At 39.4% G+C, this 24,454-nt stretch overlaps 1 protein-coding gene across 1 annotated transcript in view; it reads left to right on the forward strand.

Moving 5' to 3' along the window:
• The first annotated feature begins 4,859 nt into the window (after nt 1-4,859).
• Nucleotides 4,860-24,454, forward strand: part of LOC121509773 (protein prune homolog 2-like) — a 99,479-nt gene continuing 79,884 nt past the window's right edge. Inside the window, exons 1-2 of the mRNA XM_041787433.1 lie at nt 4,860-5,042; nt 10,359-10,691. Coding sequence (XP_041643367.1) covers nt 4,860-5,042; nt 10,359-10,691 — 516 coding nt within the window. The remainder of the gene's footprint in view (nt 5,043-10,358; nt 10,692-24,454) is intronic.

Consider the following 24,454-nt stretch of genomic DNA (forward strand, 5'->3'; position numbering starts at 1 on the left):
ACTTTTGTTAAAAAATTTTAGCACCTGCTACACAAAATTATTAAGTTAAACTTATCTGTATTATTCATCTGAGATTTCTTAAAACATTAAGTTCAGTCAACAAAAAAATGATACCTAGATCTACATAAACATATTGCATGCAACTACTAAAATTGTCAAAATGAAGTAGGATCAATAAAACATTTTTTTCAGTATAATTAAAAGTCGAAAAATGCAGATTTTTATCAGTTTGGTGCAAATGTTAGAAATAACACCATCATTGATGTGTTTTATCATAGTTCAGTCAGATACTTAAGATACTTTTTGCTCGGATATTCTTCATGCCTACAGACAGTGCTGTAGTAGTGGATGCAGATGGATCTCTGTTGAGTCCAGATAGCCCCAATTTAAGCGGATATATTAGTCTGTTTACCTCCCGTTTTCATTCATTCCCCACTGAGCAGACAGCCTTGACGAAAATGTTTTGCCACTCAGTCTAGCTGAGCCGTAATGTCGTACACCAAAAGTGACATCAGTGCTTATCCTCCATTAGGAGACGGGTTGATTCAACTCACTGTTTCCTTTGCATCTCTGACCTTGACCCCTTCAGTGTCTTTGTGATGTTGGTGTCTTTTGGAGCAATTTTTATGCTGATATTATAATGATTAGCTTTCTGTTCTCTTTTAATGTACCACTGGAGTGTTCGTTTATTGTTCACATTGTGTTCTTCCATTGTATTTCAGCTTAAATCAGCAAGTATTTGGCCTGCAGCTCTGCATAATTTTGATAAGCTGTTGAGTGTTTGCCCCCTGCTCCAGTCCTCTCTCTACACTGTGTTCATTTTGTCTCCTAAAACTCACAAGGAAAAGGTTATAATATCAAATCTGAGACCTCAAATTACCACTCATGATAGTCGATGTCTCTGTGTCAACATCCATTTATATATTGTCTGTGATTCGACCTAAGTAGCTCTGATAATGCTTCACAAACTGAAACTAAACCCCACAACAGACTGAGGTCTGTTTCCTCCCATTTACTGCCATTACAGGCCTTCAGCTGCTGTCAGCCTCTTTTCACAGCTGTAGTTCATTAAAATGAGAATTCACACAAGAGCTCACTTCACATCTAAAAGGAGAGACTTGTATCTCACAATCTTCAATTAATCCTCAATTCAGTTCTTTTTATATACTTCTCTTGAAGTCATTTTGCAGCCTTATGCTCCGCAGGGAAAGGAGACGAATAAGTAAAAAAGAGGTTTTAATTCTCTTTAGAAAATCACAGTGAGAGCACATGTTATGTTCTGAGTCAGGATCATGACTTACTGTTTAATTAACTAGAACTGGGCACACTCATCTTGTTTTAATGAATAAAAAGGACTAAATTATTTGACTGGGAGCATTTGTTACAATAAACTTGAGGAAAAGATGCTCCTTTGGTCATTTACTGAATATGAAGCAGGATAGTCAGCAACAGTATCTAAAGACATGTCAGCATAGATGTTCATAATTTCAACTATCCAGTGCAATACATGTTCCTCCAGAGGCTACATTGCATTTGTTAATTATGACTAACAAACTGTAAGTGATACATGGACAAAAGTATTTGGCCACACCTGTTTTTAATGATTGATTTCAGGTGTTTTGATCAGACCTGTTGCCACAGTTGTATAAAATCAAGCACCTAGCCATGCAGTCGCCATTTACAAACATTTGTGATACATATAGGTCGTTCTGAAGAGTTCATTGACCTCAAGCACGCTGGGATAGATGCCACCTTTGCAATAAGATCTCATCCCTGATGGATATTCTACAGTCAGCTCTAAAGTGGCTTTCACACTAGGGGTCCCGAATCAGAGTACACTTAAGCCCAAAGTCGGGTTCTTTTTGGTCAATGTGAATGCAAATCAACTGTGTCCAGGCACCAGGATGGGCCCATGTGGGGAGGTGGTCTGAATGTAATCGCACCTGGAGAGGTGCGTCAGCGATATGAAGTCATCGTAAAGACTTAACTTCTTTCCCCGGTGTAGCAGTTTGTTCACATTTTTCCACAATAAAAGGCTGAAACCATCAGAATCAAGTCGACAAATGTTCTGTTATAGCTTACCTTACAGATGAACAAAAGTTGGAGTCAGCAACATGAGATGCAAAGGAAAAAGACGTCTACTGTTATCTCAAAAACTACCATATCTGGGAAGTCAGCCCATTTAATTGTCTAAGCTGCGTGCAGATGGTTTGATACGAAGAGCAATGTTACTGGCATCTTAAAAAGTGATATTAAAAACATCCATGGTGGCAGGATGGACTTTTTTTACTGGGTTAAAAACATAAAATTTGCAAACCAGCAATGTAAGAAAGTGTAATCAAAATTCAAATGAAAAGTCTAATTTGAAAATTAAAATACAGTAAAACAAATGCTTTTTAATTTTCAAATAATGGATGCTTTTTTTTGACTCAAAATAAGAATTCAGTTATTGAATTTATTTTTTAATTTTCATCTTCAAACGTGCACATTTCTTATCATAATTCCATTGGAAAAAAAAGGACAATTTTGTTATTTTTGTCCATATCGTGTACATTACTGTAAGTGACATGATAAATGTACAGAATAAAGCAAATAGGCATAACTAGAAATTTAACATGTCACAAACATCACTACTGACTGCAGTGTTTTCCAAAAACTAATCTAATACTCAACGTTTTATGACAAAAGAGCCCTAAGAAGAAAACCTCCTTCTATATCCACATTTACACAAATGATAAATGGACTTTATCTTGTATAGTGCTTTTCTTGTAGTCTGCCTAAACAAAGCGGTTTTACAGCACAGGTCACACTGAACCATTCACACCACTCCACATTCACACACTGATGACAAAGGCTGTTAGAGTGATACCCACAAATGTGCAGAAGAGACATCATCACAAAGGAGTCCAGTCTGGGCCTCTGGCAATTTATCCGTGTCCAGGCCTCACAAGAGTAAGACCAGAGAGACCACAGACCAGTAGACTCTGACTTTTGTCCGCAAACTAGGGATGTGGTTAGCCAGCTAATTTCTAGATTTGGATATCAAATCAACCTTTGCAAGATCTATAAGTTGTCTACACTACTCACCTATTATTTCTTATACACACTGACCTGAAATGCTCTTTTAAAACTTTTATGGAAACTCCTGCTGCTAGTAGCCGCTGTAGCTTAATTTAGTGTCCGCTGCCTTCTTGCCAGAGCTTTTCTCCAGCACTTCCCTGAACATAAACATGAGAAGCTTAGTGGTTAGCATGTTGGAAGGGCAGTTTTAACCCCCATTTTTTCTAGAAAATGGAAATAAAGTTGTAAGCAGGCTGTTGAGAGCTATACTCATGCATAACTACTTAAAGTGCTAAGTTACATTAAACACGATATTCATCTGCAAAGAGGAACGAAAAGCTGGTGGAGCTAGCTGCTAACTTTAGCCACTCTACTCAGAACGCTGGGCTCCCATCATACCCTGTGACCCTGTAATGGATCTGACTGTTTTGTAAGCATTTTCTTCTCTTTAGACTATGCACACTTTAAATGGGTGTTTAGCCAAAAAGGGAAATAGACACATGGAAATATACTTACTGCAAACACATGAACAACACAATGTCAGAAATCCACATAACAGAAAAGTATTCCCAAAGAAAAATGCTGTAAATCCAGCCATTTTAATTCAGGCCTGTAGGGGTGCTCAGTGAGACAGTTTGTCATTGATATGAAGAGACTGACAGCGCTTTTGCTCATTGGCCACAATACACAACCCCATGACCCCGTCAATACATGAACAACAACATTATAACAAGCCCCTACAGAAGTGCTCGCTAACTTATACATGTATTATCCATTCCCCTGCAGGAGTACATTCACTGTCCTCCACAGTAGTCTAACTATGTTTGTACTGCAGTAAGCACTATGATATCCTCTGTGAGGTGAGGTTAGTGATGGTGTGGTCTGACAGTAATGGATGCTGTCTTTGTCTTCTGTCAATGTGTGGAGCCAAAGGATCTTTGTGCTCTCAGACCAGAGTCAATGAAGGCATTCAGAAATTACCTAAAAGTTACTTGAAGATTATACAGGAAGGACTCACTTTAATTTGATGGGCCAAAAAAAAGAAATTGCCTTGGAATTATCAGACAACTTTTATAGAAAACTATAATCTTATGTCTAAGAAATTACTCTGTAAAATAAAACCCAATCACCGGAGAATCGCCACAATATTATGAAAAATTACTTGATAATGAATAAATTATTACTAAGTAAATACTGTATTAATATTACCAAATTTGTGAGTTACTACTTGGTAACATCCCAGCAAATTACCAGGTAATTACCACCTTATCCTAAAGAAATTACAAGACAATTAGACTTATTACCAGAAACCAGCACCCTAAAGGCGGCTCTTAACCAGGCCCAGAAAGAACTGTTGAGGAGGAGAGGTTCAAATAAAGGCTTCTCTGGAGCAGGCCAGAAGAGACCAGAAGACCCAAAGCCAAAAACGGAAGAAGACATTTCCCATCTTCAGGAGACAACCAGCAGGATGGAAGGGGAACTGAAAAACTCTCAAAAGGAGCTGTTTGATAAAACCTGCTTATGGGAGAAGGAGAGGTTTCAGGTCTTCGTTTCTCTGAGGTGGAAAAGGGAAAGGATTAAAGCTGCACGGGACCAGGCCCAGTAGACCATCCGGACACTTAGATGCCAGTGGGATGAGGAGCAATCCCGTCTCCTGGCAAAAAAAAAAGAAAGAAATTTTAAGGATGAAGACGGCTCTAAGTCAAGCCAAAGACGACCAGAAAAGACAGCAATGACAGTGGGAGGAGGAGTGAAAGGTCAGTGCCCCCGGATGATCACAATAAGGAGACAGCAATGGGATGCAGAAGGAACTGACTCAGGCAAAAGCAGACCTGGACATTCAGAGACAGCAGTGGGAGGAGGACGGTTCACGGCTCCTCACTGAGAGCTGCAACCTGAAGGCCTCCTTCAAGAAGACCCAAGAGGAGCTGGAGAAACAACAGATGGACTGGCAGCAGGAGAAAGCCTCTCTTCTGGGGTCTGTCAGCATCATCAAACAGACTCTGGAGGAGAGAAGGAGAGCTGCAACAATGGACAATTTAACAGGGAGGATGAAAAAGCTTTTTTAAGGGCTAGACAATGGGAAAGTGGCACTGTCACCTCACAGAATGTTCACATCAAACAGAAACTTCTCTGTGAAGAGATAACATTTCATGTGTGGGAAACTCCAGGGGCTGTGGTTTCCTATGGTCCAAAAACATGCCGTTAGGTTCAGTGGTGGGTCTAAATTGCTCGTACGTGTGACACTACTGCAGTTGCATTTTCAACTAAAAAAGATAAAACAATAAGGAATACAAAGTAACTTAATAATCATTCATAATTTTGTGCCACATCTTATTTAATCATTACTATTGTTGTTTATTTTTCCAGCACCTTTTTTAAAGATTACCTGAGTAAATACAAAATGCAGTTCTTAAAATGATGATTTCATTTACTAAAAGGAAGAAGCAATCCAAATCTAACTGGCCCTATGTGAAAAAGTAATTGCTCTCTAAACCTAATAACTGGTTGTTCCTCCCTTGGTGGTAAAAACTGCAAAAGCAAATGTTTGTGATGACTGGCAATAAGTCTTTCACATCCCTATAGAGGAATTTTGGCCCACTATTCTTTGCAGAACTGTTTTAATTCAGTCACACTAGAGGGTTTTCCAGCATAATAGATCATGCTACTGCATCTCAGTCAGACCACTAAAAAACCTTCATGTTTTTGTTTGTTTGTTTGTCAATCAGAGGTGGACTTGCTGGTGTGTTTCAGATCATTGTCCTGCTGAATAACCAAAGTGCTCTTGAGCTTAAGGTCATGAACTGATGGCCAGACATTGTACTTTTGTCTCATCAGTCCATCAGTAAGTCTTGGGGATCATCAAGATGTTTTTTGTCAAATGCGAGAAGAGCACTGGAGTTCTTTTTGGTCAGCAGTGGTTTCTCCCATGGATGCCATTTATGCCCAGTCTCTTTCTTATGGTTGAATCATGAACACTGACCTTAACTGAGTCAAGTGAGGCCTGCAGGTCTTTAGCTGTTGTTCTGGGTTCTTTTGGGACCTCCTGGATGACTTGTCAATGCGCTCTTGGAGTAATTTCTGTAGATCAGCCACTCCTAGGTTCACCACTGTTCCAAGTCTTCTCCATTTGTGGATGATGGCTCTCACCATGGTTTCACTGGAGTCCCAAAGGCTTAGAAATGGCTTTGTAACCCATGTCAATGACTTTGTTTTTCATCTGTTCTTGAATTTCTTTAGATGGCACCATGATGTGTTGCTTTTTAAGGTCTTTTAGCCTAATCCCCTTTGTCAGACAGACTCCATTTAAAGGATTTCTTGATTCAGCAGGTCTGGCAGTTGTCAGGCCTGGGTGTGGTGAGTGCAACTCAGCTTTCCAAGATTGTTGTTCATCACAGTTCATTCATGACTTAACAAGGGGGGCTTTTACTTTTTCACATCGGGCCAAGTGAGTTTGGATGTGTTTTTCCCTGAATAAATTCAATCATCATTTAAAAACTGCATTTTGCATTTTCTCTGGTTTGTTTGCGTACAGTTCATTTTTTTATGATCTAGAACATTTAAGTGTGACAAATGCAAAATAAAAGAAATCTGGAAGGAGGCAAATACTCTTTCATAGCACAGTAGATCAACAGAGAGAGAGACAGACAAGACAGCAAACTATATGAAGAGATAAATCCACTGGGGCCATGACCGTTTGATGAATGTCATTTCCATTTTGAATATTAAAGTTTCAGGGCTGGCTGACTTTTGGTGGGTATATGAGAGAGAGGGAGAGAGAGAGTGTATCTGTCTTCTGTCTTCTTAGGTTGTTACTCACACGGTCATCTTTCAGGTTAATTAAAGTGCCTTCTGACACACAGAACAAAGAGGCGTTTTTGCAGAACATTCTGACTCTGGCTTTGGCCTGTTTTGATTCCACTGCAGCAAAATAGAAAAATGTGTTAAAGAAAATCTTTTTCTCCAAAATAACCCCCGCACCCGCTGGCAGTAGAGGTGCTGAAATCACAGCAATCACTACAGCAGGAGAGGGAGCTCTCCGTGGTGCTGGAGCTAATCTGTTCATCATTGCTTACATGGAGTAGGGGAGACGGGGGTCGGTTGTTACATTTTATACTCTGGTGTGTATTAGTTATGATCAATACATCCAACAGTGATCCCTCTTGAACTAGATGGAAGTTTCTTGTCTTCATGTGAAGTGGGCATACTGTTTATTTTTTTTATCACATCAGCTGATTGTCATTTAGAATCAAAAACACTCTGATTCTACTGTTACAGCTAACCTCATTTCAGAGTTATTTTCATTGTGTATGGGGTTGGTTCTCCCTATCCACCTTATACCTGGGGGAACTACTGAAGATGAAAATTTACTCCCTTCTTAAATGCCAGTCAAGGTTAATAATGCAAAAGATGGGACTAGACTAATTTTCTCAGGAGTAAAGGCCTTTACATACTGAGTTTTTGTCCAGTTTTTTCACAAATAAAAAAAAGACTATTGAAGAAAAAAAAAAATCAGTTTCAGGTTGTTCTGATCATGCTTGCACACTGACACCGAAACATTCGTACGTCATTACGATTTTTTGGAGCATGTTTGATTTTATGCAAATTTTCACATCACTCCAAGTAAGTTATGGATGGTAACTGATGATTCAAATCAGCAACTGCTGCTTCCTCTCCCTTGCACTGAAACCTGACTTAAAACACTGTGATGTGACCGTCTACTGAATATCACACATGGAAATATAACAAGATAATGTCACAAGTTTGTTCTCACAGCCACCCAAGAAAAGCTTAATAAAAAAGTTACTCTTCATCTCTATCTCTTCAACTTGGCACAGCTGTGATGTATGAGCTGGTGCTGTATGAAGCTCTCTGTCAGGATGGATGGACTGAGTATTCTTTTGAGGAGAGACAGAGCTACAAGCTCATCTTCACTATGAGGTCCGCCCACAGAAGTGTCTGGGCCCCTGACAAACCCAGTGAATGGGCCCGCCCCAGCTGTCATTCATCAGTGCATGTGTCTTGGATCAGTAGCATTGGTGGTAGCATCCTGGCTCAGGAACAGCTAATCAGTTTTGGGTGATGATGTTAGAACAACTTATTCACGCAAGTCTTTAACCCATTTCTGCACTGTTTTTGCAATTTTTAACAGCTTGTCACAATTACCCACTCATTTTTTCCCCTCTCTTGACTCATTTTGGCTTCTTTTAACCATTTTTAGCCACTGTTTAACCGCTTTTCACCTTTTTTTGCTCCTTTTTGCCACTCTAAACTGATTTTGCCACTTTTTAACTGCTTTTCGCCGTGTTCCTTCACGTTTTTGTACCTTTATTTGCCTCTCTTGTACCATTTGTGACTCTTTTAACCAATTTTTGCTACTTTTTAACAGCTTTTCACCATGTTCTCATCTATCTTGCCCCGTTTCGCCTCTCTTAACCTGTTTTGGACTCTTTCAACCCAATGTTTTCCACTTTTTTTTTTTTTTTTTAGCTGTTTTTCAATTTAAAATTTGCATGAATATTTCATTACTTAGGGACAGAAAAGAAACTTAAAAATAAATTATGTGTTTTCCCCACTTTGCACCCTTGGCATAGTTGCAAGCAGCTTAAAACCTGGCTTATGCAGAAATCAATTCTTGCCCCCCATCAAGGGCTCTGCTGCTTGACATCCTCAACAAAGAAACTACGGTGGCTGCTGCCGGTGTAGCGATTAGCTCAGGTGTAGCTAAAGTGTAGCAGCAATTTTATCATAACTGGACCACATTAAATTATTGAAAGAGGGCAAAAACAGTACTGAAAGCTTTTCATGATGGAAAAGATATTCTCGCTCTCTTTCCACACTGCTTTGGCATAAGTTTGCGATTGTTATGTGGGACGTTTAGCTGTGTTGTAAGCCAGTAAATACAATGACTGCCACTGGTGTAGTGATTAGATTAGATGTAGCTTGAGCTTTTCCCTTTTCCCAAAGACCTTAGTAGTGGGCTAGACAATCTAGTGCTAAAATCCTGCTGTCAAAACTTACTGGTTATGTACAATCTTAGTATTAATTACACCTAAACAATGAGTAAATCTTTCTTCAATGAATCATTATATAATGATGTTCTCTATGACTTTATTATAATTAGGCATATTGCTGCATTAATGTGTTCATCACTTTAGTACATGGGTGTCAAATTCAAGGCCCGGGGCCAAATATAGTAGTGCTGCATATCATATCTGAATTAGTACTGGCCTGCTGCTATGAGGTCTGCAGATTTCCTCCAGTATAAAAATGTAAATTTAACCTTACAATTGAAAAAAAATCCTCATTAAGTTGTAAAAATCTGAAAAAGTAGAGAGTAGAAATAATTAGATGAAAAGTCAGAAATGAGGGAAAGAATTTTTGAATTTTTATTTCATATTTTGACCTTTTAAATTCATAATTTTGACGTTTTCTCTCATATTGTGACCTTTTAAATTCAGTTTTTCATTTTAAATCAAATCTTGACCTTTTAAACTCCTAACTTTGGTTTTTAACCCCATGTTTTCACTTTTTAAACTCCTGATCGAGAATTTTATCCCACATTTTGACCCTTTAAAGTCACAATTTAGTATTTGATTTTCTATTTTGACCTTTAAACTCTTAATTTTGTATTTTATCTCATATCTTGACCTTTAAACTCGTGATTTTAACTCTCTATCTCATATATTTGCCTTTTTAAAACCTTATTTTGACTTTCAATTTTTTATTTTGAACTTCAGGACTTATAAAGTTGACATTTTATCTCAGATTTTTATCCTTAAAACTCATTTATTTATTTATTTATTTCACATTTATTTGAACTGGACACACAGTAACATTGATACCGTGATATTTAATTATTGTGACTTTTTTTTTTAATCTTAAAAGTCATTTATCATCACTGTTAAATTTTTCCCAAAATTCATTACCTGTGAAAGCATTCAGTGATCACATGTCTCTATATGTATGATTTAAAAAGAATCATTATATATCAAAATACATCATCTTGCTCATAGTATAAAACATATTCCAATATGTAAAATATATGATATATCTGTAAACATATAAGAGACATAAATATCTATCCAATAAGATGAACTTGTCTTATGTATGGCTCCTTTTAAGATCTCTGTCATCACTAATCAGTCCTGATATGAACCTGAAGAAACTGTAATAGGAAATGTGACAGCCGGCCCCGGTCTCCCCTCCGTGTTTTCATTGGTCGACGGTGAGGCTGTGTACTTCACAGGGTAGGGTAGGTGTGTTTGTTCCGTGTCTGTGTATGAGGGCCGTTGAAGGGGGGTGGGGTGGGGGTCTGTATACTGCAGGGAGCGCGGTTGAATCACGACGCGCGCCTCCGTCGGATCTCCTCTTCCTGCCGTCACACCCACTGCTCGGTGCTCGGTGTGGTGGGTTCACCCCGTAGAGGAGGGGAGGACCCACAGCAGCAGAGAGTGCTGCAGTGCGAGCGCAGCGGGAGACTTCGAAGCGGAGAGAAAAACACACTCATAGACACACACAGACACACGTCTTCATTGTGGAAACTTGTCTATGGACAGATCTGCAGCGACGCCGTAGCGACGCAGGCCGACATGGACGAGTATCTGCGGAGGGTCCAGAGGAGAGTCGGGGTGAGTTAAAGCAGGTTGTGTCTGTAATGAATGAGACCATGACGGGCAGCCTCATACCGCCGTGCTACAGGCTGCTCGTGTTCCTGTTGCTAGAAAATAAAGCGCCTGTCACGTCTCCTCGGTCCCCCAAACACCTGTAGATCTACCAAATATGACAGAGCAGCTGATGTGAAGGCTTGTTTGGCCCCGTTCAATGAGCTCGTTGTGTTTCCAGGAGCGTCAGTGTGTGAATTTGAATGAGGAGCTGATTCCTACTGAGGGGGAGGCGTGACATCAACAAGTTTAGCCTGAGGCTGTGCTTCTGCTATCTGGTTGCTCTGCAGATACTGACTCATAATTTGCATTTGATCCAGAGCTGGATATCTGTTCACACAATTTTAACAGAACCTCATGCAAATACTAAACAATGGAACGTATACAGACTAAATGACTGTGGAGCCTCTGAGGCACACATGATGGCATGTTGTAATAGATCTGAGATGTTGGTCCTTTCCTTTACCTTTCTGCAGATCAGTCTGTGAGGGTAGCATCATGGAGCTTTGCACATGCCTTCAGGCCCTTAGCTATAGGGGCCCCCAACTACTCTTTCTACACATACTTTACTCCTATACATTCATATCAGAATTCATACATAGAGCTTAATAATGTAAATTTAACCTTGCAATGCAGATGGACTGGCCAGATTCCATGTCTGTCATCAGGTTAAGCTCCAGTCTGAAACGATTGTGCCAAGTCTGAAAATGGACCTGACCAATCAGCATTATTTAAGGAAGAAGAGGCAGTAGCTACAGACGGGGTTTAGTCGCACTGCTATATAGCTTGTTTGCAGTCATGTGATCCAAAACATAGACATGAACATGAAGCTCTACATGGACCTGCACACTACATTGAATACAATACCTCCACCTTACAATGAAGTTATTTTTTACAACAGTTTCACAAATTGACCCTGCATGGAGGCGATCAATATACTCAGTCCTGCAGACCTACTAGCATTGTCTAGTTAGATGAAGGCAGATAAGAGTCTTGAGGACCTTTTAACTAAGAGGCTAAGAGGCTAGTTGAGTCCCTTTAATGTATCAAAAATCCTCTTTTTGTCACAAACATGCTTTTAATTGAAACAATGGTATATTATTGACCAAATAAACCGCGTGGGGTGAGAGACTGAGTAAAGATTTGCTGTTTACGAACAAGCCTGTGCTATGAAACAGCTCTTTAATGTGAGCAACAGTAACTAGCTGCTGTTTGAGTACCAGTTTCCTTTCCTCCCTCCTTCGTCCTTATGTAATCCACATTTAAAAAGCCAAACTGGTACCATTCGAAGAGCCGTTTAGGGAGCCAAACTACCGGCTCTACTGAGCCGAGCCAAATGGTCTTGATCTCTTAAAAGAGACAGATTTCTTGTCACAACAACGAGAGTGGACGGACATCAGCTGAGAAAGCATGGGCAAGATCAGAGTTTAATGTGGACTGGACCAAATTAGACTGCTCAGATGGAGGCTTTTAATCTGGGCCTGCTGTCGTTTGTGTGTTTTTTTTTTTTTTTGTTTTTTTTTTACTTTTTCTTTGCATGAATATTTCATTACTTAGGATCAGAAAAGAAGCTTAAGAAAAAAGAATGTTTAGTTCCCCACTTTGAATGCTTGGCATAGTTTCAAGCAGCTCAAAACCTGGCTTATGCAGAAATCACTTCTTGCCCCCCATCAAGGGCTCTGGTGCTTGACGTCCTCTGCAGAGAACCTACAGTGGCTGCTGCCAGTGTGGGGCACAAGTATCATGTGTTTCAGTCAAATTTGAAAAAAGAGCAAAGAACAGCATTGAAAGCTTTTTATGATGAAAAAGATGTTTTTGCTCTCTTCTCAAACTGCTTCGCCATGAGTTTGTAATTGTTATGTATGATTTTTAGCTGTGTTGTAAGCCAGTATATACAATCACTGCCACTGGTGTAGCGATAACTCTGATGTTACTTGAGTAGTGGCTGTTTTATCAGAACTGATCCACATTTCTTTATCAACACATGAGCAAAGAGCCACAACGGAAGCTTCTCTTGGCAGATGAGATGTTTTTTGTACTTCTTCCGACCTGCTTTGGCATGAGTTTCATCCACTGACAAGCTCCAGTGTTCATAAACTACAGTAGCACCTGTCTGTTGAGCTCAGGTTACTACCAGAGCTGCGCATGCCTATTTCCTCATTTTTTGGTCGCTCTAACTGGTCTGTAATGAATGTGACAATCATCTTCCGATAATTTTTTTGAAAAGGATTGCCCCTCCTAAACACTTTGTATGGCAGGTTTCCAAGATGAAAGTGAAATCTATCCATACAATGGATATATGGAACAGTCTTTCTGGTGTGTCAGGTTACCATAAAAGAAGATCACCAGTAAATTGGCATCAATTAATTTGAGGGTAGCTGAGGGTAGCTGAAGCTAGCTTGCGCCTCATCTGACTGCATGAATATGATGTGAAAATATGACCGTTATACACACCCAGGTCACAATTCAGTGGATAGAACATACACATGCTCAGTGAATAAACATGCTTGTTAGCATGAAATACATTCTCTTATATGTATTACAGTGCATTCAGACTTGAGCTGTGTTCAGGAGGAATTCTCATATTGCAGTTATGATGAACATGCAATTCAATGTGCAACATTAAGCTGAAGTTTTTCCCTTTATTTCTTTGATTAAAGCAAACCTACACAGCAGTCAATACTAGGAATTGATGAGAAACGACTCTGTTTCCTCCTGTGGGTCACTGAAGGGCAAACATGCTGTTATGCAGTGATTTATTGATGGTAGAGATTTGTTGTTCTGGTCCTGTTCCTCATGCGCTGAAAAGAAACCCACAGACCACAGTGACATAGCCAGCCTATTTGTACAACTCAGACAGGATGGAGAAGTTTTTCTATTAAAAAAAGCATTTTACACCATGCCACCCCTCTTTTTTTTGTGGTAGATTTCATCAGTATTTGCTGAATCTGGATTACGGATGCACCAATACACGTAACTTTAATCATAATGGTGCTGCTCAGAGTTTAAGTACTCGGGCTCACAACATTGGCAATATAATACTTGATAGCCTTTGAAGCATGATTTTAGCCTTTCACTATTGAAGCAGGTATGCAAAGGTAAGTCATTTAGTTTGGTGACATTTTAACATAGACTATATAGACAAAAGTATCTGTCACACCTGCTACAGTGGACATCTACTGACCACTGTAGCGGGGCCCATGCTCACAGGTGGCAGGACCTGGGGGTACCAGAAGCTCAAATCAAGAGTCAATAGCAACAGCAGAATCAGCTGTTTGACATTGGCAGGGAGGATTTGGCACATTTTTCATGGGCGCAACCCACATACTCAGCTCTGCTGCTCATCCAACAAATGCATGATCCTTACAAATGTGGCATCATTTAAAAGGGTAATAAACAGGCTTTCCAACGGTGTAAGATTTATTACCAAGAAGCATTGTTACAACAAAGAAATAATGCACCAAACACAAATTGCCTTACTTTTTGTTTGAAGTTTATATATAAATATATATAATGCTGGCATCTTGTCTAATTAACTGATTCAGAAAGGAAATTATTACGCAGCCTTTTGAACAAACTCTGATCTGTGGTAATGGTCAAACATGAGTGAAAATGTTAGAACAGAGGGGGTGTTTTCACTGAAAGAAGAGGTGAAAAAAACATAGGCATTGGCATCCCCAACATTATTTAGATATCAGTACTGGCCCTAATTTCCAAAATCTGTGCATCCCTAATTTGGCCTCACAGAAAGTGTTATCGGTGCATCTCTAATCTGAACACCACTGCTGCTCTCTCTTGCTCTCTCCCAGCAGCTTTTGGTGCTTTATGAAATAATCAATCATTAAAAATGAGACAGTTGTATTGTTTTACACCAGTTTATGTTGAAACTACTTAAATTATGTTGACCTTTAATAGGGGTTTTGCCGTTGTGCTCCTGTTTTCCTGTGCTACAAAGAAACACAAATAGCCACCCTCTCTTGAGTACAGCAAAAATCAAGTCTAATATCTGTACATGTCCACATGTTTTAAAGATGTTTCTCTACTACTGCGATCATATTTTAGAGTCCTATGAAACAGATCCCTCTGAGGAGTTCGCACTCTCTGCAGGCTGTAGTTCACATATTTATTCCCCTTGTTATTCAAAATTAGGAGGAAATATCTCCTCTTTATAGCATAATATGGCTGATCTGGAGCTTTTTCAAAAATCTCACAAGCTTTTCAGGCAGATGAAGATCATGTGGTGTGATTAAAAGATTATTTACAGTCAAAGATTTGTAGAAAATCACAGTTCCTTTCATTTTGGGGGCTTTAAAGATTAAACACTGAGCCTCAGGAGTGATTCTTGACTTTGCAAGCAGCAGTTAACCATAAAATCCCATCATAAAGTCACTTTAGCAACTGCTCTGTGCGCTCTCTGTTGTGTTACATCATCTCCATCAACTCAAAGTAGGAGCATGTTAGAGCCCAGACAGAAATAACAATGGGTCCAAAGTTGACAGTTTATGGGTTTCTAGGTATTTACAGGTAGGTGTGATAATAGATGGTATATCCATGAGTACAAAACAAAAGTTGACTTAGGGTGGTCAGTAGAGATAAATAGTCATAAAATGTGATACAATCAGATGAGCTCTGTACTCAGGTGTCTAATGCAAGAGCAATAAGAAAACATGGCCATGTGTGATTAACACACATGTATAGCCATGTGATTATACTGTGTGGTGGCAGATGAAATGTATGGTTTGCTAAAGTAAAGTCATTTTCAGTGTGCAGCAGATCATTACTCTTTCATTGTAAAACATGATATAAAGCTGCTGAGGTATAAAAAAGGTTAAAATATAAATCAAACATGAATAAGGTAAAGCATCAGGACAGATGAACAATTGGTGAGCATTTTTGTATGCTGTATTGCCCCATCAATTTACTGGCTTGTTATACGAGTTTGATAAAGACTTGGCTTGTGCTAAGGATACAAACCTAAGCAGGTAAGTGCATAAATGGGCTGATACAATACAATTCAATATGGTACAATTTAATATAGTATGTATCTGATATGATACAGTACCATACGGTACAATGAAATGAGATATGACTCTTATTGATTTTATAAATCAGTCACGGACTATATAATTTAGCTTTTTTGACAAGAAAAAAAAGCCATTTTAATGACTGAAGTGAAAACAGATATCTACAAAGTAATTTTAATTAAGTGAAAGTAAGTAATGTAAAATAAGTGACTGCATAAATATTCAATCCCTTTATGTCAGTATTTAATCGATGCACCTTTGGCTGCAATCACAGCACTGAGTCTGTGTGGATAGGTCTCAGTCAGGCTTGCAAATCTGGACTCTGCAATTTTCCTCCATTCTTCTTTGCAGAACTGCTCAAGCCCTGTCAGGTTGCACAAGGATTGGTTGTAACCAGCCCTTTTCAAGTCCAGCCACAAATTCTCCATTGCATTGAGGTCTGGGCTTTGATTCAGCCACTACAGAAGATTCACCTTCATTTCTGTGCAGCTTTTGCTGTATGCTTCAGGTCATTGGCTTGCTGGAAAATGAATCGTCTCCTGAGCCGTTGTATCTTGCAGACAGAATAAGATTGTCCTCCTGGATTGTCATTTTAGTGCAGTATTCATTTTATCCTCCACCTTTATAAGCATTCCAGAACCAGCTGCCGAGAAGCATCCCATCAGCATGATGCTGCCACCACGGGGCTTCACAGTGGAGATAGTGTGTTTGTAGTGTTGTGCATAGTTTGGTGTCCATTAAACATAGCATCATGTCTGATGGCCAGAAAGCATCATTTTGGTCTCATCAGACCAAAGAACTTTCTTCCACCTTACCATGAAATCTCCCACATGCCGTCTGGCGAACTCTCGTCATGATTTAATCTGAGTTCCAGACAACAGTTGTTGTATAGGGTCTCTCTCATCTCAGCTGCTGAAGCGTGGGACTTCTTCAGAGTAGTCATCAGTGTCTTGGTGGCCTTTTTCACTAGTCTCCTTCTTGCATGGTCACTCAGTTTGTGAGGACGGCCTGATCTAGACAGATTTACATGTGCAATATCCTGTTTATTTCTTGATGATGGATTTAACTCAACTCCAGGGGGATGTTCAGTGCCTTGGAAATTTTTTCATATCCAATCTTTCTCTGAGTTGCTTGGAGTGTTCTTTTGACTTCATAGTGTAATGGTAGACAGGAACACTGATTAACTAGTGACTGGATCTTGCAGACATAGGTGTCTTTATACTGTCACTTAAAACACACTACCTCCTGCACTCAGGTGAACTCCAGTTCACTAATTGTGAGACTACTAGCACCAGTTGGCTGGACCTCTGTTGAACTGGGTCGGTCACTTTAAGGAGGTGAAAATTTATGCAGTCTTTATTTTAATTACGTATCTTTGTTTAGTTAACATTACGTTGTAGAAATCTGTTTTAATTTTGATATTACATTTTTTTTTGTTTTTATTTGATTGATAAACGATTGATTTTATAAATCAATCGATCAGTAAGTATAACCCGGGCTTGTCTCTTTATTGCCTTATTTAAAAATAGATATAAAACTGGCTTAAACATGTATGGAGCATCCTAGACTGTAATCTTCTCTGTAGTGTAAAGCAGTAGGAAGGTGCCAGGTGGTTTCATGATTATATGACGTCATATGAAATCTATGAATAATTAAAACAGAATCCTCACAATATTCAAGGCATTCACTTTATTCATGTAAACAGGTTGTTAGCACAATACACATGGATAAATGCAGCCTGTCTCAAGTGAAAATTAAGGAGCTAAGACCTTTTATATCGGAGATTTATTTCACATTCTCGGGGAAAAGATGAGGAGAGGAAAGGATCAAAGAAACAAATCCTCAGATCAGAGCACAGCTGGGTAATTTAGTGATAAAGAGGCCAGCTGATGGGTGTCATGGCGGCTGCTGATAAAGTCTAACACATGTCACGATTATCAGCTGTTTCTTCGTCATGTGCACACAGATATCTCTTCTCTCTCCGGCTCTCCAGTATCAGCTGGGATGATTTGCTCTTTTGCTGACCACTCTCTTCTCTCTGTCATTCTCTTTCTCTCCGTCTCCTCTCTCTCTCTCTTTACACTCTGGATGGCTCACATCCAGAACATCCATACCTCTAATTGGCTTGGCTCTGAGTGCTGGCTCCACCCGTCTCTCTTACTCCGTTTTTCTCTGTATAGCTTCATCATACGCTACAAAGCTGAGAGGATGTGCTGAGTGGGCTTCCAGCATCTGTCCTTCTCAGTCTGCACTATAGGGTTGTCATGATACCAGAATTTCAGATATGATTCAAGTAAAATCAAACAATAGAAATCACTCTTTTGATCCCATGGCAACAAAATAGATGTCCCAATATTGGATTATTCTTTGATTGTTTTATGAAACACGGGATCAGAAGGCTACGTTAACAGAGCCCAGTGAGGACACAGAGAGGGGTTCATAGCGTTTTTTATTCCCCGATCTCCTGAGTGACAGACATCTATATTACCGCTGAGCAATTGGGAAGGTTGATGACGTAGGTGTAGTTTATGTACAAAGCAAAAATGACACCTGATGTGGCTGGAAAAATTGATAAAACACGGATGTGTACGAAACAATACAACATCTACCACTGCACTGACAAATAAACCTGTTTAATCAATAGTTAGATTTAAAAAAGCATCAATGATTCAGTCAAATTAATGCAAAAATGATAGTTCGCTGGTTTCCTTACATTTCCCAGCTTCCGGAGCATCTTGAGTGACTGAGCCATCACTCAAAAACTCACTGGCCAATAGGGATACGCCCCAGAAAAGCCCGCCCACATGTGACTTTTGTGTCAGAAATGAGACCAAAAACAAGAAACGCAAACAAAGGATCAGGCAGCGCAAAAGCAAAACCGAGAAGCGAGAGCAAAAGTCTGATCACTGAGAGAGAAAAACGGGAACTGTCAACAAAAAGATAGATGTTCAAAATTCAAAGACTAATAATTTGGTTGCTATTTCAAATTTGTTCTCTTGATGTGAAGATTTTTTTGCTTAGATCCCATTTTTTTGCTCTCAAATGCTAATTTTTGTTTGATACTGAAAAAGTTTTGTTTGAATCTTTTTGACACAAATCTCATTCCATACTTCTTTGCTTGATTTTTCATTTTATGGTGCTCCAAATGTTTTCTATTGGTGAATGGTCTGGACCACAGTCAGGCCAGTTCAGCACCTGGACTCTTCTACTGTGAAGCCAGGTTGTTATGGACGTGGTTTGTGGTTCAGCATTGTCCTGCTTTTGGTTGGGTATTGTTGCATTTTTTTTTTTTATACCAGTGCTAAATTAATGTTTTTTGTTCAGTTCCTGAAACGATACTTTTGAGAGCAAAACGTGTGTGTTGAAAGTCAGTGGGAGAATAAAAGCTGTCTGGGTATCGTAATTATTCACAGAAATGTCTGTAAAGAGGCCAGTAGAACATGGGATAAGAAAAGAGGAGAGTGTGTCTTTCACTTTGGGTGACAGGGAGTCGCACTGGGGTGGTGGGGTATTGAAATGATGTGTCAGTATATCTGCGTTGTAATATAGTCTGTAGGTATCAGTTGTATTTGTACCAGTACTATGTTGGTAACGTATTTCAATACTCATCCCTAGTCTTGCTGGAACTTGCAAGGCTTTTCCTAAAAGAGATGTTGTCTGAATGGAAGCATATGTTGCTCTAAAACGTCTATATACTTTTCAGCATTGATAGTGTCTTTCCAGATGTGTAAGCTGCCCACACCATAGGCACTAATGCAGCCCCATACTATCAGAGGTCAGGCTTTTGAACTGTTTGCTAATAACAAGCTGGATGGTTCCTCTCCCTTTCAGTCACGGCATCTGTGGTTTTCAAAGAGAATTTAAAATTTTGATTTATCTGACCACAGAACAGTTGTCCATTGCCTCAGTCCATTTTAAACAAGCTCTGGCCCAGAGGAGACTGCAGCGTTTCTGGATTGTTTTCACATATGGCTTCTTATTACCCACGCTGATAAAATTGGCAGGGGGTTATGTAAAGGGTTCTGTATTTTGTTTGTTTGTTTGTTTGTTTGTTTGTATGTGTACAAGATAACTCGAGAACGGAAAGTCGGGTCTTCACCAAACTTTCAGGGCATATTGGGATAGTGACAGGGGAGAATCGATTAGATTTTGGTGATGATCCGCGCACCCATTCGGTTTTTCTCGGACCTCGAATTTTGAACACCATAGTAATCAATGGGAGCGTGAGTTCCTCTGTGGCGCTGCTTAGGTGTGGGTCTGCCGCCTCAGACGGCCATTCTAGTTTGCATTTGTGGATGGCACAGCAAACTGTGTTGACAGACAGTGGTTTCTGGAAGTGTTCCTGAGCCCATGCGGTTATTTCCAGTACAGAGTCATGCCTGTTTTTAATGCAGTGTCACCTGATGGCCTTAAGATCACCATTGTTCAAATATTGCCCTTCGGCCTTGTCCCCTGTGCACAGAGAATTCTCCAGATTCTCTGAATCTTTTGAAGATATCATGTAGTGCAGATGATGGGAGGTTTTAAGTCTTAATCCTATGTTATGGAACATTTTTCTGAAATTGTTTCACAATTTTTAGATGTAGTTTTTCACAGATTGGTGAACCTCTGCCCATCTTTATCTCTTCCGCTCTGAAATGCTCCTTTTCATGTTACTGACCTTTTGCTAGTTAACCTAATTTGTTGCAAATTGCTCCTTCAGCTTATTTTTTCATTAGTACCACTTCCATTTCCAGCTTTTTGTTGCCCTGTCCCTACTTTTTTTTTTTTCGGATGTGTTGCTGCAATCAAATTCAAACTGAGCTTACATTTTTATGAAATGTTAAAATGTCTCAGTTTCAACACCTGAGTTGTTGTTTATGTTCTATTGTGAATAAAATACGAGTTTATAAGATTTGAAAATCATTGAATTCTTTTTTATTTACATTTTACACAGTGCCCCGACTTTTTTGGAATTTGGGTTATTATATTTCTTGCTTACATGTAAGTAGCAATTAAGCTCTGACCAGAAATACAGATGTGGTGATGACTGGCTCTTAAGGAGCAGAAAGACAACCATCAGATGAGTTTGTAGTTGTGATTTGTCTTATGAGGTTTCGGACAAAACCACTGTGACTGCTTTAAATAAACCCAATATTGTCTCAAAAGCCACCAAAGAGAACCATAAGATCTTCTTTGTTTGACATAAAATAACAATGTCTAATGTCAAAGTTGGATATCCACCACACTGTGCCTCAAGAAGATACAATTAGCAACAAAGCTATTAGCTTCAGTCACTTTTCTAATTAAGAAGTCCCATCATTCATTTGTGAAGAATCATCCCTGTCCATGATGACTTCAGCACTTTAAAGTAGTAAGATAAAATATATTGCCTCTGAAGCAAGAGCATAAAAAGCCCAGAATAAATCTTTTAAAAGGTTACAGAAACAGACAGCCCAAGTGAAAATGAGAGCACAGATTTAAATAATTTTAAATAGATGTCTGTTATTAATGTGGTGACTTGTTCAGTGTGTTTCCCTGACTTTAATCCAATGTGCTTGTCAGCTTGTACTTGCTTCAATGGATGTAAACACCATAAAAAAGTCTAAACATTTAGAGTAACAAGATATATGAAGGTTGTATTTAACTGGCCCATGTCTTTGATAACTGGCAATTACTGCAAGAGGGTAAATCTCTTCATTTTAGAACGAAGTTTGGCTGGAAATACACTGAGGCAGCTGGGCATCTAAAGGAGATTCATAATATACTCCAAACCTGGCTGAGAGAGGAGAGGAGAGGAGAGGAATGGAGGGATCAGGAGAGCAGAAGGAAAGAGCAGAGAGGAGAAAAGGGAAAGAAAAGAAAGAAAGATGACTACTCTTTTCTGTTATTGAGTAGAATATGGTAGGGATGCACAATTTTATTGGTAAGATATCAGTATCGGCAGATATGAAATCTTCTGTTGGTATTCACAACTGATGTCTTGGTTATAAAAATCTGCCTCTATCAGCTGTAAATATTGGCCATACGAACGAATAAGTAACCTTATTTACATATCATTTATTTCAAAGCATTCAGAGGTGAAATTGTTTCCTGATTTCTGGAAAGTTTGTGCATTATAAAAACTTAAGGACACTTCCATCAGCTCTCACAGACAGTAGATTAATCTTTATTCTGTTTAATGCTGTGCTATTACTATCCTCATCATTAGATGCTGGATGGAATATGGTCAAAGGAGTGTTTTTCCTCAAATAACTGCATAATGGCTCAGCGTCTCTGCATGCTGGTGTGCATGTTAGGTGATAGGCAAACAGTACAAAAAGGGGAGCATTACAGCTGTGCTTTTTGACTTATTTTACAAAATGTTAATGCACTCACTTCATGAGGCTTATCTGCTGTGTGATGCTGGCTCTCGGAGACAGATCCATACTCAAGCATCTTTATGCAGCACCGGCGACTATAGCTGATAAAACAGCAATTAAACCCTGACTTCTTAGTGAATGATTATAACAGCAATGTGTGACACATCTCCTGTTATATCTTGTTTAATATGAACACAGAGAAGGGCTCATTTTAAAGTCAGAGATGAAATTGTTTCCAGATCTCTGGAAAGGTTGTGCTTTATAAAAACTGCTGTGCACTTCCATCAGCTCTCACAGACAGTAGATTACGCTTTAAACTATTTATGCCGTGGTATTGCTGTCCTTATCATTAGATTCTTAATGCAATAAGGCCAATTTTTATGGAAAAGGGTGTTTATTCCCCAAATGATGTTATATGAGCTCAGCTTCTCTGCATGCTGGTGCATATGTATGGTCATAGGCCAACAAGGATGTGAGAGCAGCACCTAAAAAGAGGGAATAAGAAAAGGAAAGGAGAAGAGAAGTGAGAGGGGAAGAAAAAAGTTGAAGTTAAGAGTAGGGAAGGGGAGCAAAGAGGACAGATAAAAAGAAAGGGCAGGAAAGGAAAAGGAAAGAGGAGAGATGAGAAGGAAAGGAAAGGTAAGGACAGGAAAAAAATGAAAGGAAAGGAAAAGAAGGAAAGAATGAGAGGAGAACATAGAAGAAGGAGGAGAGGGAGAAGAAAGGGGATAGGAAATTTGAAGAGAGAAGGGAAAAAGGAGGAAAGATAAGATAAGACACAAGATGAGAAAGAATGAAACAAGCAAAAAGATGGAAGGAAAATTAAGGAAAAGGATATGAGAAGAAAGGAATTAAATGTTGTGAGACGGCAAAAGAGAAGCTCAGAAAGAAAGAGCACTCAGGTTGAAGGGTATCAGATGGCCAATGCGAGCTCATGCACACACAAATCAGGAACACAAAAACCCACAGCGATGCTCTCCAGCTGCAGTGTAGCACACACTGAGTGGCCTTTTCTCCAGCTAATGCATCACTTCCCTTCTCTGGCCATCCAGTATTGATTTACTCCCCCCCCCCCCCATCCTATGAAGAAACTGGCTGCAGACCTCCTCCCCCGTCTCTCTCACTCTCCTCTTTCTGTTTAATTCCCCTCTCATGATATTCCTGCTCTTTGGATTTCTTCTTCTTTGCCTCACATCTTCTCTCTTATCTCTTCTTATCTCCCTCTTTTCCCTATCACATTTCCTCACCTGTCTCTCCCTCTTTTTGCCCCCCCTCCCCCGCTCTTCTTCATGTGAGTGACCATTCTGCTGCCAATACGTCTAATATATCAAACCTGGTTTTTCATAAGCCTCCTTACTCTCAGTGTTCCTCCGACCTCCTGTACTCTCCCTCCTCTCTCTAATCATGGGCCTCTAACCTCCTCCTCTCCTAAATGGTGAGTTTCTGAGCAGAAATAAGACACCAGGGTCCCTCCCCATGCATTATCACCACTACTTTACTCATCTATGCTGGGCATTCAGCTTCTATTATCAGTCCATTATAGATTCACATGTAAACAGATGAACTTAGTCTTAGCTAAGCATCCAGGATGATATCTGAGAAAGTACACAGAACCAGTGAATAAATATTTAAATTATTAGAGGATCATGTTTTGTAGGTTTAACTGCATAAACTACATTTACATCACTTCAGTGTTAATTGTCTGCACAGAAGGGAAACACCTAGCCTTATAAATAGATTTAAGTCTATTAAATGTAACTGAACTGATTTTGGTCAGACTAAATACTGAATGTTGATCTGAAGTACCTATATTTGATGGATCAACGTAAAATCATCCCATTTCTGAGAAAAAAAGTCAAGTTATACGAGCTATGTCTTTTTTAGTTTGAATTATCGAAACTTTTAATTAGGGCTCTCAAACGATGACAACTTTTATTCTAAATGTTAAATGTCACTTTCTGAGTTTATATGCCTGGCTGTTGCCGGGCAACCAGAGCAGTTGGCAGCAAGAAAGATGCACTCTTAAGTTATATCTTGGACTGTAGTGTTTTTCATAATTAAGTTGACATATGTTGAAGCCTGTGAAAACAAAGGAGATGGTTGGTCCAGGACACCTTTGAGAGAAAGAACGGGAAATTTCCATCAAGAAAAACCCCAAAAAGGTGAAAAGAAGACCTCAGTCTCAGCTACAACTCCTGGCTAGCTTAAAAGCTAACAACTGCCAGTAACTGCCACGGAACACTGCCTGATCAACAGGAGACTACTGAATGCGACCTACTGAGGTAGCATGGGGCAGCATGTATGAAGCGGCACAGCGCTCCATCACTAGCAGCAAAACAAAGCCCTACACTTACACCAGAACTGA

The sequence above is a fragment of the Cheilinus undulatus genome, linkage group 5 (genome assembly GCF_018320785.1).
Source record: "Cheilinus undulatus linkage group 5, ASM1832078v1, whole genome shotgun sequence".
Classification (NCBI taxonomy): Eukaryota; Metazoa; Chordata; class Actinopteri; order Labriformes; family Labridae; genus Cheilinus; species Cheilinus undulatus.